The sequence below is a fragment of the Macaca thibetana genome, chromosome 13 (genome assembly GCF_024542745.1).
Source record: "Macaca thibetana thibetana isolate TM-01 chromosome 13, ASM2454274v1, whole genome shotgun sequence".
Classification (NCBI taxonomy): domain Eukaryota; kingdom Metazoa; phylum Chordata; class Mammalia; order Primates; family Cercopithecidae; genus Macaca; species Macaca thibetana.
Window position 1 is genome coordinate 97,754,612 of NC_065590.1, and position 13,020 is coordinate 97,767,631.

The window sequence follows — 13,020 nt, forward strand, 5'->3', positions numbered from 1 at the left end:
AGGTATTTAGAAGGGAGCCTAGTCTCATCTAATCTAACATTCCTAATATTAAAGACAGTGATGGCTGGATAAATTTGCTTCCCTTGGTCTACAGAACTCATACCCTCACATCCATGCATGGAAAGAATGTCTTTTTTGTTTTTTTGAGATGGAGTCTTGCTCTGTCTCCCAGGCTGGAGTGCAGTGGCGTGATACTGGCTGACTGCAAACTCCGCCTCCCGGGTTCAAGCAATTCTCCTGCCTCAGCCTCCCAAGTTGCTGGGATTACAGGTATGTACCACCATGCCTGGCTAATTTTTGTATTTTTAGTAAAGACAGGACTTCACCATGTTGGCCAGGCTGATCTCGAACTCCTGACCTCAGGTGGTCTGCCCACCTCAGCCTCCCAAAGTCCTAGGATTTCAGGCATGAGCCACCGCACCTACCCAGACGTCCCATTAAGATCCAAACTGCATGGCCCTGGGGGGGGGGGGTAGAGTGGTGATCACATGACCAGTGAAAGGTGGGTTTTGAAAATAGAAAATGACCTTCATTTCCAAGTTCAGAGACACATTCAATCCCCTAGAACAGAGGTCGTCGAGAATCCCTATACTGGGTATATACCATTCTAGCTTCTCTCTCCCTTTCTAAAACGAAGTCAGCAAAAACGAAGGCACCCCCAGAGGAACACAATCCTTGCTGCTGTGACATGCTTCAACTGGGGTTTTACTCTATTCCCTTATTCATAAGAACCTCAGGGCCGTTTCTCTGGACCCCATGTTGAGTGATGACATTTCTATAGGGGCCAGAAAATCCCCTCTGAGCTCCTGCCCAGCTCTGCCTTCACCAGGGGACTGGAGGGACAAGGGGCAGGAAAGACAGTCACTATCATCCACTCACACGCCCAAGGCTGCTGGACTGCATGCACTAGTAGGCCTCTGCTTGGGGAATGGGAATGCAAACGACTCTCAGCATCTCACTAGCAACAAAAAAGCAACAACCTCAGCCTTGAGACATCACCAAAGCTGTTTACTAGTCCATGTGGTTTTCACCAGCTCTGGTCACGCCAGGTGAGGCAACAGTATGCATAATACTGCCATGGAAAGAAGAGTGTGGTGTGCAGGGCTGTGTCTGTGATCCAAGTTCCTGGCCTCTGGAAGCTAGATTGCTAAGGAACTTTATCCCGACCGGCTTTTCATAAGCTCAACATAGAGGGCTCTGTTTTTTCTTGCATGGACTCTGATCAACAGGATGATGGAAAGAGGCCTTAAGGTTGGGCACCATATGTTAGATTTCGATAATAAAATTACTGAAATCTCTCTTCTCATGGATTTCTGGTCCCCAGAGTCCTGCCCATTTAAATGTTCTTCTCTTAATGGAAAAGTAGAACTCTTCCCAAGTGAGATGTTTGATTTCCAGAGACAGAGCTGGGGGAGCAGTTTGCTGTTGTGTGCTTTTTAGAGTCACAGGCTTCTCAATAAAGACAACCTGGCTTATCAGTTACTCCTGACTCTGCTAGGGAGTGGAACAAGGACAAGGCTCCACTTGCCAAAAAAAAAAAAAAGAAAGCAAGCAAGCATAAACAGGCTGCAGGTGCACCAAATCAAGATGGAGGCCAACAAGCATTTCTCACAGGGAAATTCTTCAAGACGCATCCTTAATACCATAACACACGGAGAACAACTCCTGCCCTCTAACTTCAGAAAGTTCTCCAACACCAACCTCATCTAATACAGCAGACACCATGGATTAAAAGAGAATACTTACGGTACCATGGGATATGGTCAGAAAACCATTTTTAACTGAACATTTCCTTTTCTGCCACACTTTTCGGATCCTTGTGGATAAGTGGGAGAAACAATAAGAGTTTAGACATTTTGGACACATGAGATAACGAACGTACATTTAAACTCTAGCAACACCCCCTCACGTACCCGTCGCTCTTCTTGTAGAGGCTGCCGTTCCGCTCGGTCCCATGTTCCTTGTTTCCCTGAGGCTGATGTAAGCTATAAGCTGTGCTCTGACGAATTTGGGAGTCCTAAAAAATGAAGAGTGTTTTTAATCTTGTCCAGGTCCCAATTTTTAGAAAAGCAGTACACAAAGGAAACTTATGCCTAATAAGCTTTTTTTTTTTTTTTTTTTTTTTTAACAACAACAACAACAAAAAAAAATTGGAGAAATTTCCCCTTCTCAACACAGCAAAAAGAGAGACACCACATTCCTCTCTAGGAACTGATAAACGCCATCCATCAGGCTGGAGAAGGAAATGTCAGGAAACCAATATCCCAAACTGGCTGAAGGAACGAGCCCTGGAAGTTTCCAGGTTTTATTTCATTATGAGCCTTAACCCCCTGACAATGACATGAGGCTCCCACTACGGCCAGAGTAGCCCTTAAGGAGGGAGGTGATGCAGTGAGTGGAAAGGCAGGGGTTTCCAAGCAAAACAACAAAACCAGCTTTCTGTCCCTTACTACAGAACCATCACATAAGCTCTCTGCCTCAATCTCCTTCTTGGGCAATTAGAAAAGAATACCCAGTAAGGTCAATAAACAGTAAGGACTCAGTAGGATCACACACGTGAATATCAACAAGTACTACACAAATCTTCACTTCCTCACCCCATCAATCTTAAGTAAGGGGGGTCTGACCCTGACCAAGGGGAGCTTAATCACAGACAAGCCATCCACATGGTCAGCTGAGAATCTGATTGAATCTACCACAACTGGGAAACTCCAGCCCAGCAGCTTCTTAAGGCAAGCAAGGACTAGCAATGAACACCCAGGACCCAAGTCCAGTGTCTGGCATCCAAAAGGTGCTCAACTGGTGTTTAACAAATGTTATCAGGCTGGGCACAGTGGCTCATGCCTGTAATCCCAACACTTGGGGAGACCAAGGTGGGTGGATGGCTCGAGCCCAGGAGTTCAAGACCAGCTTAGGCAACATAGCAAGACCTCGTTTCTACAAAAAATACAAAAGTTAGCTAGGCATGGTGGCAGGCGCTTGTAGTCCCAGCTATGCGGGAGGCTGAAACAGGAGGACTGCTTGAGCCTGGGAGATCAAGGTTGCAAAGAGTCCTGATAGCACCACTGCACACCAACCTCGGTGACAGAGCGAGACCTTGTCTCAAAACAACAAAAACCAAACAAAACAAACAGTATCAGACACTGTTTTGTAGGAGTGGCCACCAGTGCCAGTGCAGGAAATTCTATTTCCCTGAGACTTAAATGAAATGAGAGGGGAGCAAGATGTGAACAAAGTGTTCACAGGTCAACCAGGAAAGGGCCGAGGTCTGCCTGCAGGTGTTTAATGAGAACTCCTATCCAGTTCATTCCATAATGGGAGAAACAGGGACATAATGAAAGTAGTGGTTTGCTCCAGGCGCAGAGCTCCTTAAAGCAAGAGCAGAGAGTGGAATGGAATCCTGCCTTCCACTCTGAGGCTCCCTCCATTACACCATCTTCTCTTCCCAGAGAACAGCCTCAGAGTCTAGGGCCATTCTCATCACTGCCACTGAGCAGCTCACATCCTTGGAGAACGAAGCACATCCCCAAACGATGAAAGAACTAACGCAGGAAAATCAGTGTGATAGAAGCTGAGAATAAGAGTACTCAAGAACTGAAGAGTCAATGGGAGAAAAGCACAGGAAAAAGTGAGTTTTAAACATGAAGGCAAGAAATGGCAGAGAATCAGGGGAGGATCTTCAAGACAAAGTAGACAGAACACAGAAGACATGGGGAGGCCATGTGGTCAGCAACCAGGGAAGCTGGACAAATACTGCATCTGAGGCAGTAAGGCCTGGGAGTGGACAAGACGGGCTAGAGTCAGAGTTTCAACTGCATCTCAAGGCACAGGCAATCTCTTGGATTTCTGACAGTTTGAAAAAAGATTCTGAAGCACAAAACTGTTTAATTTTAATGAAGTCCAGTTTACCTACTGTTTCTTTCATCACTTGTACTATAAGGGTGCTATCTAAGAAACTATTGCCTAGTCCAAGGCCATGAAGATTTATCTTTATAAAATCTCTTCCAAGAGCTTTATAGTCTTAGCTCTTACATTTAGGTCTTTGACTCATGTTGAGTTAATTTTGATTACGGTGTGAGGTAAGGGACCAAGTTCCTTCTTTGCTTGTGGCTATCCAGCTGCCCCAGCACAATTTGTTGAAAAGACTACTCTTTCTCCATTGTCTTGGCACCCTTGTTGAAAATAAACTGTCTCTAAATGTAAGGATTTATTTCTGGACTCTCAGTTCTATTTCACTGGTCTATATGTCTCTCCTTATGCCAGTACCATACTGTCTTGATTATTACAGCTTTGTGGTAAGTTCTGAAATTGGGAAGTGCAAGTCCTCCAACTTTGTTCTTCTTTTTCAAGACTGTTTTGGCGATTCCGGTTCCTTTGCATTTCCACGTGAACTTCAGAATCAGCTTGTCAATTTCTGCACAAAGGCAGCTGGGATTTCTGATGGGGACTGCACCGACTGTGTAGATCAATTAGGGGAGTACTGTCATTGTCACAATATTAGTAAGTCTTCCACCCCATGCACATGAGTGTCTAGCACTGACTTTTTAAACTCTGCCAAAGAAGAAAAACCAAAAAACTCCACGTGAGCAATCAGTAACGTGCTGAGGCACTCTTCATTACTGAACTGACAACCGACCCTGATAAGCAGAGCCTAGGAGGGGAGAAATGAACTCATTTCCACAGAAACTTCACACAGCACTTGTGCCTCTGGATAAACTAGGGCACACGCACATTGATGGGATGAGGATGGTCCCAGTTTCCACATTTTCTCAGAAGGGCAGAACATTGGCACCAAAATTTAGAGCAAATCCAGCCTTCGACGTTGCTGGGAACAATGGTGTGGAAGGAATGTGGAGAAATATTGCTCACCTGTACAGCGTCTCTGTGAAAGACTAAAAATAAACCTGTCAGGAGACTCAACTGCACAACCAAGAAATACGTCTATTGATTTGGGGAGAAAAAAAGCCCTGCACAAAGTAAGTGGTGAAATCATGTGACAACACTGCTAACACTGTTGGTGCCGCGCATGTTAATCAGAGCCATTTTCAGGTCTCACAAACAGGATAAGGGACATTCTTCTCAACAGAATCAGACCCTATGCCAGAAGGTGACAAAGAAATCACCCTGTTTTATGCTTTTCTTTAGACCAATTAAAGCATGCAGGCAAGTCTGAACTAAGCTAGCCTATAAAACTTCACATTTGTAAAAAAGAGGAATAAAAGCTGTTTAACATAAAATTGAACTGTTTTAGCGTGAATTATTTCAGCATCCTCCAGGTGACTCCGAGACGACCCGGTAACAATAGCCTTTGTTGGCCTGACCAGGTGAAGGCCTGACAGGTGAAGGCCTGACAGAGGAAACTGGCCCTTTCACATGACCGAGGTTTTGATTTTCAGAATACTATTCAAGGGAAAAGAATCTCTCCTCCTGGAGAGAAGAAGAACATAAGAAGTAAGAGAGGCCAGGGTGGTCCATGTTGCCCCAATTCCTAGAGACTCCAATGTACTCTCCACTTTCCTAAGAGAGACAAAGACAACCTAAACTCGACTGACAAAGCCTCAATGTGCAGGGACTGTTTGTGTGCCTGAGTATGCAGGGTAAGCAGGCACTTGGTAGAACCTCAAAAGGCTTTCATGAAATTCTATCAGTGTCCAATATCCTCTGTCCTGTGACACCCAGACAAGTTCTCAGAGCTCAGGCATCATCCTTGATTTTAACTTTTCTGTTGCCCTGTGAAGTATGAGCCATTGGGTCTGGCCAACATAGAATCTGCCCAGATGACCAGTAGACTTAGTATCTGAAATCTCCAGGAATGGAAGGCAAAGGGGGATGCTGCCTGCAGTACAAATCTCATAGAGGTTTACAAATAATTTAAGAATCCTTTAGCTAAGACTCTAGGATAGCTTAAAAACCGACATTTTGCCCACTTCTCAGAAAGTCAGTGTCCAGAGAATTCCTGTGATTGACAAGTTTGTCAAGGAGTAATTTCTGGAAGCTTAAAATTTCTCTGCCCAGGAGGGCTGTGATGTCCAATTCATTCCCCATCTTCTGAAGATATGACAGGTGTGTCCACCCACACGGGCACAACAGGGAGCTGGAGGCCTTGCTGAGCCAAGCACTGAGCTACGGTCTAAGAACAGTGCTTTCAAATATCGTTACCACCTATTCTCCATTATTTAAGGGTAAAAGACTCCGGAGAACCAGTTTGATGTGGAATAGATCAGGGTCAAATCCTGGCTTTGATGCCACTGTGTGAGCCCAGCAAGGGCACTCATTCTCTTTCTCTCACAGAATAAAGTTGCGGACATGGCTGGTCAGACGCGGTGGCTCACGCCTGTAATCCCAGTACTTTGGGAGGCTGAGGTGGGCAGATCACAAAGTCAGGAGTTCAAGACCAGCCAGGCCAACATGGTGAAACTCCGTCTCTACTAAAACTACAAATATTAGCCAAGCGTGGTGGTGTGCCTGTAATCCCAGCTAATTGGGAGACTGAGGCAGAAGAATCGCTTGAACCTGGGAGGCAGAGCTTACAGTGAGCGAAGATCGCTCCAGCCTGGGCAACAGAGGGAGACTCTGTCTCAAACAAACAAAAAGTTGCAGACATGGGCAAACATTGCCTACCCCGTAAAGTGGTTTGTAAGGATCGTTGGCCACACTTATAAAGTGCCTGGAAAACCTGAAAAGTGAGGTAAACAGGAAATGTCCTGCAATGGACAGGAGCAGGTCCCTCCTCCCCAAGAGTGAGGGGACCGTGGAATATGATGCAGGCTGGACACAAGAGAGGTGGGTGAGAGGCAGGTGAAGCTGGAAGAGCTGGGTCAGGAATAAGAGAAGGAGCCTAGAGCTGGGTATGACAGTACTTTGAGTCAGATAGGGAGGAGGGAAGAGGGACACAAGCCATGAAGGCATGGGGCCAGAGGACGGACCAACAAGGAGGCTAAGGGATATGTCACACACGACAACAACAGCAGTATCCATTCCTGTTCAACCTCTAAGAGGGCGACACCATGAGGGAAGGGAATTTGGTCACTATGGTATCTTTACCACCTAGGAGCTCAGTATTTGTTGAATGAATGAACGAACTAGTCCCTGTTTATTAAGATAATATGGTAAGTGCTTTACAGAAATGATCTCTTAGGTCTCCTGACAACTCTCTGAGGTTGGCTGTATTATTCCTATTTGACAGACTGGAAGACCACGACATAGAGAGGTCCAGGACTGAGCAAGGTAGGAAGTGGAAGATCCAGGATTCAAATGCCAAGATCCACGCTCTTCTGCTCTGCTATACAGCTACCCAGGCAACCCCGTCGTAGGCAGAAGCGGTCCTCTCCACCAGCCCCACCTGCTGGGACTCTTGCTTGCTAATTCCTGCCAGGCCCCAGGTTTTTTTTTGTTTGTTTGTTTGTTTGTTTTTTGAGATGGGGTCTTGCTCTGTGGCTGAGGCTGGACCACAGCCTGTGTGATCTTAGCTCACTGCAACCTCCACCTCCCAGGTTCAAGGGATCCTCTCACCTCAGCCTCCCGAGAAGCTGGGACTACAGGTGCATGCCACCACAACTGGCCAATTCTTTTATTTTTTTGTAGAGATGGAATCTCACTATGTTGGCCAGGATGGTCTTGAACTCCTGGACTCAAGCAATCCACCTGCCTTGGCCTCCCAAAGTGCTGGGACTACAGCTGTGAGCCACCATGCCTGGCCTGCTAACTCCTAATCATCCTTCGAAGCCCCATCCCAGCCTCTGGGAAGTCATCCCTGATGGCACTTGCCCAGCCTGCACTGGGCAGACACTGCTTCCTGGAGCGGATGTCCACGAGTGCTCTCATCACACTGCGCCCCAATTGCTTCTCTGTCCCCACCCCCAGAGGATGAGTCCCTGAAGAGGTGAGAACCGGATCGTCTTGTTCTGTTGTGTCTGTGGAGCGCTGGCTTAGAGTAACAGTGGAGGAAAGAGTAGCTGGATGTGTGAATCAACAATGAATCCTCTACTGAGGCTGACATGGAGGCCAGAGCCAGGCCAGAGCAGCTCAGCACTCGGAGAGGCAGGCAGGTGGTCACGGACAGAGATCTCTGATGAAGGCCAGATTTGGGCATGTAAGATACACAAACTCAGAGGCAGAAGAAAATTATGGCGTGGTGAACCTTGGTTGCCTGGGTGGCACAAACTGTTCTACCACAGCCTACTAGACAGGATGCTCGAAAAACAGGGAGCAAAGATAACAGAGAGAGAAAGAAAGAGCAGGCGGTGGGGGGAGGGAGGGAGAGAGGGAGAGAGGGAGAGAGGGAGGGAGGGAGGGAGGGAGAGAGAGAGGGAGAGAGGGAAGGAGACAGAGAGGGAGGGAGGGAGAGGGAGGGAGGGAGGGAGGGGGGGGGGGGGGGAGAGAGAGAGAGAGAGAGAGAGAGAGAGAGAGAGAGAGAGAGAGAGAGACCGACCAACCATACTTGAAATCTGCAGAGGAGAAAACCATGGTGGTTTCAGCACTCAGACCTCTGAGACCATATCCCAGAGCCTGATCCTCCCCATAGAAGCGCACAAGTCTGGGCTCTCCACATCAAACAGCAGAGAGCCTGCACACCAGTGATGAGGCTTTGGGACTCCGCCAGCACCCCAGCAGGGTCCGTCCCGGCAGAACTCCATCGGATGGACGACGTGGGATGGGAAAGGCAGGAGGCGAGGCCGATGGGGAGAGAGCCCAAGCAAAGATGAGCAGTGCCAACAGGTTTAACTCTGTAGATAGGATCTTCTCCAAAAATCGAACACTGTGGTGCATAGACCAGTCCTCATTGTATAATATTGCCCTATGGGTGGTCACTGCACAAGTTTTCAACTTTTCTCCAAGTATGAAAACCTTCACAAAGAAAAACAATGGAAATACCAATAGTATTCTCCTTACAGAGAGCAGAAAATATCAAGAACAAAACATGAATGGCCAGTGATTGCGAAGTGTGAGGTCACCAGGACCAGAATGGCACAGGCTCCACACCAAAACAAAGCTGCATGGTCACAAAGAAACAGCAGCCTGAAGCTACCACACTGGAATGGCCACTCTTCATTCCTTCAGTAACTGATGCATGGGATTTACAGGAAGAGAATGAGGAGCACTGGCTTCTACCAACGCTCAACACAGTTTCTTGGGGCATGTTAATTTCTATGAACTGTGATTACACAGGCAGGGTTAGAACTTCTGTAACACTGAATAAAAATCCTCTAACACCTTCAGTTGTCTAAGTCACAGAAGAAAATCCAACCAAAGGAATGACAGCCTAAACAATAATGACCAAATGATCAATTCTTACTGCAAATCTGAGGTATACAAAATGGAACCCCCATCATGAAAATCATTTTAAACCAGAAAATGTAGCATATTCACATCTGCTTATTACGTGCAACTGTGTTCAAAGACTGTCCAACTTGCTGAATGCCATTACCTAAAAGCAATGCAGAGCATGATACACAAAAAACACAACACCCCCACAACTAGGAGATTGTTGAGTTAGGTCTTGACAAGGAGCCAACTGGGCAGACAGCCAAAGACGAATAGTAAAGGAGGTTCATTTGATCCCTCTGTGCAATCAGGGGCAGATGGGCTGGTCAACAAAAAACAACAAACTATAAAGAACTTCTGGTCTGTGCTGGTAAATTTGTTATACTTCCCTGCAAAGCTGTAAATAACCAGCTCTCTCACAACAGCCCATTTTCCCAAACCTCCTAATTCTGCACAGCCAAAGCAAACACAGCCTTTGCACTGTGCCCAGAGGGCTATTTGGCCCCAGCTGCTGCTCTGCCTTATTTTAAACCTGAGCTTTGCTTCATGGGTTGGATCCTCCTTCTTAGACAAAGGCAGTTCTCAATCATTTCCAACGGCGCGCTGGGGAGCAGCCACCTTGGACGGCATTCTGGCTCCCGCCCTCACACTACCTCCTCCTCATTACAACTAGGCCACTATTTTCTCCTTACGCCAAGTTCTTTTTTCTTTTTGTGCTTATATCCCATGTTTGGGAACATCAAAGCATCAGAGCCTACGTTCTCTAGACTAAGAGGAAGTCACCGTGTTGTAGGTCATTTCTAGCACTAAATATAACCTTGCTCTGCCAATGTCTCACTTAGTTGACCCATGTTTACCAAAATTCTACTAAATGAGCGCTGTGGCACTACAGTGCGATGGAAGAATTGCTCAGAAGGCAGAGCGGCATCCTCAGGCTGCTCGAGGTCCGGCTGGAGAAAAGCCATCTGTGCATTTAAGGCACAGCCAACACTCAAAAAGAGGAAGAGGCTGTGATTCAAATGGGGCTTTCAAACAGGTCGTGCTCTGTGAACTCAGATCACTGTGGGCTGGGGTGATCAGAGGCAGTGCTCCAGAGGTGGGGCTTCAGAGGGACTAGAAAGATGTGTAGAATTCAGCCAGTCAGGGGAGAGAAAGGGAGGGAGGGAGGGACCTGCTTCATCTTCACAAAGGAACAACAGCAAAAGTGTAAACTGTAAACCCAGAAAATATCCACTTCCCTAAGATTTGTGCAAACTCTTCAGCCTTTAATAAAATCTACAACAATGAAAGGTGAGGGGTTAAAATAAAAAATGCTACTAGCCATTAATATATAAAAGGAATATATATATGTATATATATATACACACACACATATAATGTTCATGAATAAAACATGCAAAATTCTGCAATTTATTAAAATACTGAACTACTTACTCTCCTAGACTTCGGTCACAAAAGGTAAATGCATTTGGGAGAAAAACAACAATATTCAGTTATAGTACAAGAACTTACAATAAAATAGAGCTCACCAAACTGCCAACAGGGAACTTTATGCTCTGTCAAGTAGTTTAACAATTCCTCTAAAATCACTAGATATACATTTAGACACATTCCTTTTATTGACAAGGAAATGGATTTATACTAAATTCACATTATGATACCCACATTGTAGTGAAAATATAGTAAAATTATCTTTAAAACTTTTTAATGGCTTTTTTAAAACAAGTCCCCACAACACAAATTGTCCCTGCTGACATGTTACCACACAGAGGCGCCATTACAGAAAGAGGGGAAGTAAGAGAACTAAGGATTTCTGTCTGTCACTACGGAGGCAGCTGGAAGAAAAGCTCATGCCTCATATCGTATAGAACACAACCTCAGGGCTGGCAGAGCCCCAGCTGGTCTCCTGCTACGTGCCTAGGCCCAAAGGGGCAGAGTCCATGTATGTCAGGGTAGGGAAACGACAGAGGGCCAGGTACAGGATAAGTAGCAAATGGACACATGGTCTCTGTGACGAAGCCGCCAAGAGCTCCTTATCTAGCAACTGACAGAGCACAGGGTTTACACACCGCCATTAAGGCCATGCATGTAGTAAATGCTTCCTCCTGAAATAAACATATTTTAAAAGATGGTTTTACAGAACTAAACTGCAAGAATACATTAAATGTTTTCCTGCTGCCTGACACAGCCCGAGCGAACTGTGAGCTCCTAGAAGATATGAACTTCATGTTTTTCAGGCCCAAAGCCTCCAAGAATGGGGCTAAAACTGCAATCTTTCAAAATTAAATCCCCTCACCTCTTTCTGTTCAACCTGCAATGCGGATTTCAAAATATCTCGAAGCTGTATCAACTGCCTTCTTTCTTCATCCTGGGCCTGTTTGATCTTTAAAAACACACACACAACAGAACGAATCAGAAAATTAAGACTGAGGTACAGTGAAACGTTGATGCTCATGGGGCCATTTCCACACAAAGCGACAACTGCCTCCCTCGCTAGTCAAACCTTCCCTCCCACCATGACAGAGGACCGGCGTGGGAACGCCACACTCCACGTGGGCGGCACAGCATGGAAACACAGGATTACACAGAAGCAACATTTAGAGGAAAATGTCTGTTGCATTAAGACAGTTTTAACACCGCGGTGGGAGGGAAGCTACTCACCGTGTGAAGATCTGTAGACAGCGTTTCAATGGAAGGTTTGAGGCTTTCCACGGCTTTGAGTCCATCCTGAAAAAAACTAGCAGGAAAAAGAAGAAACAGAGATGACACTTCACACAGGAAAAAATAATTTTGTCAGACAGATTAAAAAACTTCTTTAAAGTGACTGAAGTCATTATGTAACTCCTGGGGGAAAAGACTGTATGAACAGAACCTTAAAATATCAGGCAAACCAAGAATAAAATGACACTGAAAATTAGCAGGAGCAAATAGAAAAGGAATTGCAATAAGCTTAAGTATTTAAGATTTTTCTCAACCCATATAAAATGAGGCCTTGATTTTCAGTTTATAATGGGAGCGGGTTCTGCTCACAAATGGCAGCAACGGCTTTGATTGATTTCTTCTGAGCATCCAAACAGAAGCATATGAAGCTAGAAAGGCATGGGGCACAAGTGGAAGACACTAAAGAATGTGCCGCAACATGTGACCGCTACATGGAAAAGAGAAGGAACGCAGAGGCTGGGTGCGGCAGCTCAAGCCTGTAATCCCAGGGTGAGGGATTTGGGGAGGCCGAGGCGGGAGGATCACTTGAGACCAGGAGTTCAAGACCAGCTGGTCAACACAGCGAAACCCCTAAAAATACTCTATTAAATATACACACACACACAAAATATACAAAAATACAAAAAGCTACTACTCGGGAGGCTGAGGCACAAGAATTGCTTGAATCCAGGAGGCGGAGGTTGCAGTGAGCCAAGATCGCACCACTGCTTTCTAGCCTGGCGACAGAGTGAGACTGCCTCCAAAAAAAGAAAGAAAGAGACAGACAGACAGAAAGAGAGAGAGAGAGAAAGAATGCAGAAAAGAACCAAGCAGCTTTGATGGCTACACTCTGTATCTGTGGGGTAGGACACCGTAGATGGAGAACTTGATATTTGTATCAAGAGGAATTTTTTTTTTTTTTTTTAAGGCTGAAAACTCAATGCCATGAGGTCACCTATAACAAGTGATTCAGGAAATGCAACAGAGGCTGGACAAGTTTTTCCGCTGCAGTCATGGGCTGGTGTTCAGTGCCGCCGCCTCTGGAGGGTGCTGTGT

General features: G+C 45.9%; 2 protein-coding genes across 3 annotated transcripts in view; both read right to left on the bottom strand.

The window, feature by feature from the left end:
* The window catches only part of IAH1 (isoamyl acetate hydrolyzing esterase 1 (putative)), a 359,243-nt gene that overhangs the window by 146,513 nt on the left and 199,710 nt on the right, over window positions 1-13,020 (bottom strand). The gene's annotated exons all lie outside the window — the stretch shown is intronic.
* ASAP2 (ArfGAP with SH3 domain, ankyrin repeat and PH domain 2) overlaps window positions 1-13,020 on the bottom strand; it is a 203,452-nt gene that overhangs the window by 62,361 nt on the left and 128,071 nt on the right. For both annotated transcript variants that reach the window (XM_050753889.1, XM_050753890.1), the window contains exons 8-11: window positions 11,926-12,001; window positions 11,561-11,647; window positions 1,914-2,017; window positions 1,747-1,816 (exon numbers count right to left, since the gene is read on the bottom strand). In XM_050753889.1, coding sequence (XP_050609846.1) covers window positions 1,747-1,816; window positions 1,914-2,017; window positions 11,561-11,647; window positions 11,926-12,001 — 337 coding nt within the window. The remainder of the gene's footprint in view (window positions 1-1,746; window positions 1,817-1,913; window positions 2,018-11,560; window positions 11,648-11,925; window positions 12,002-13,020) is intronic.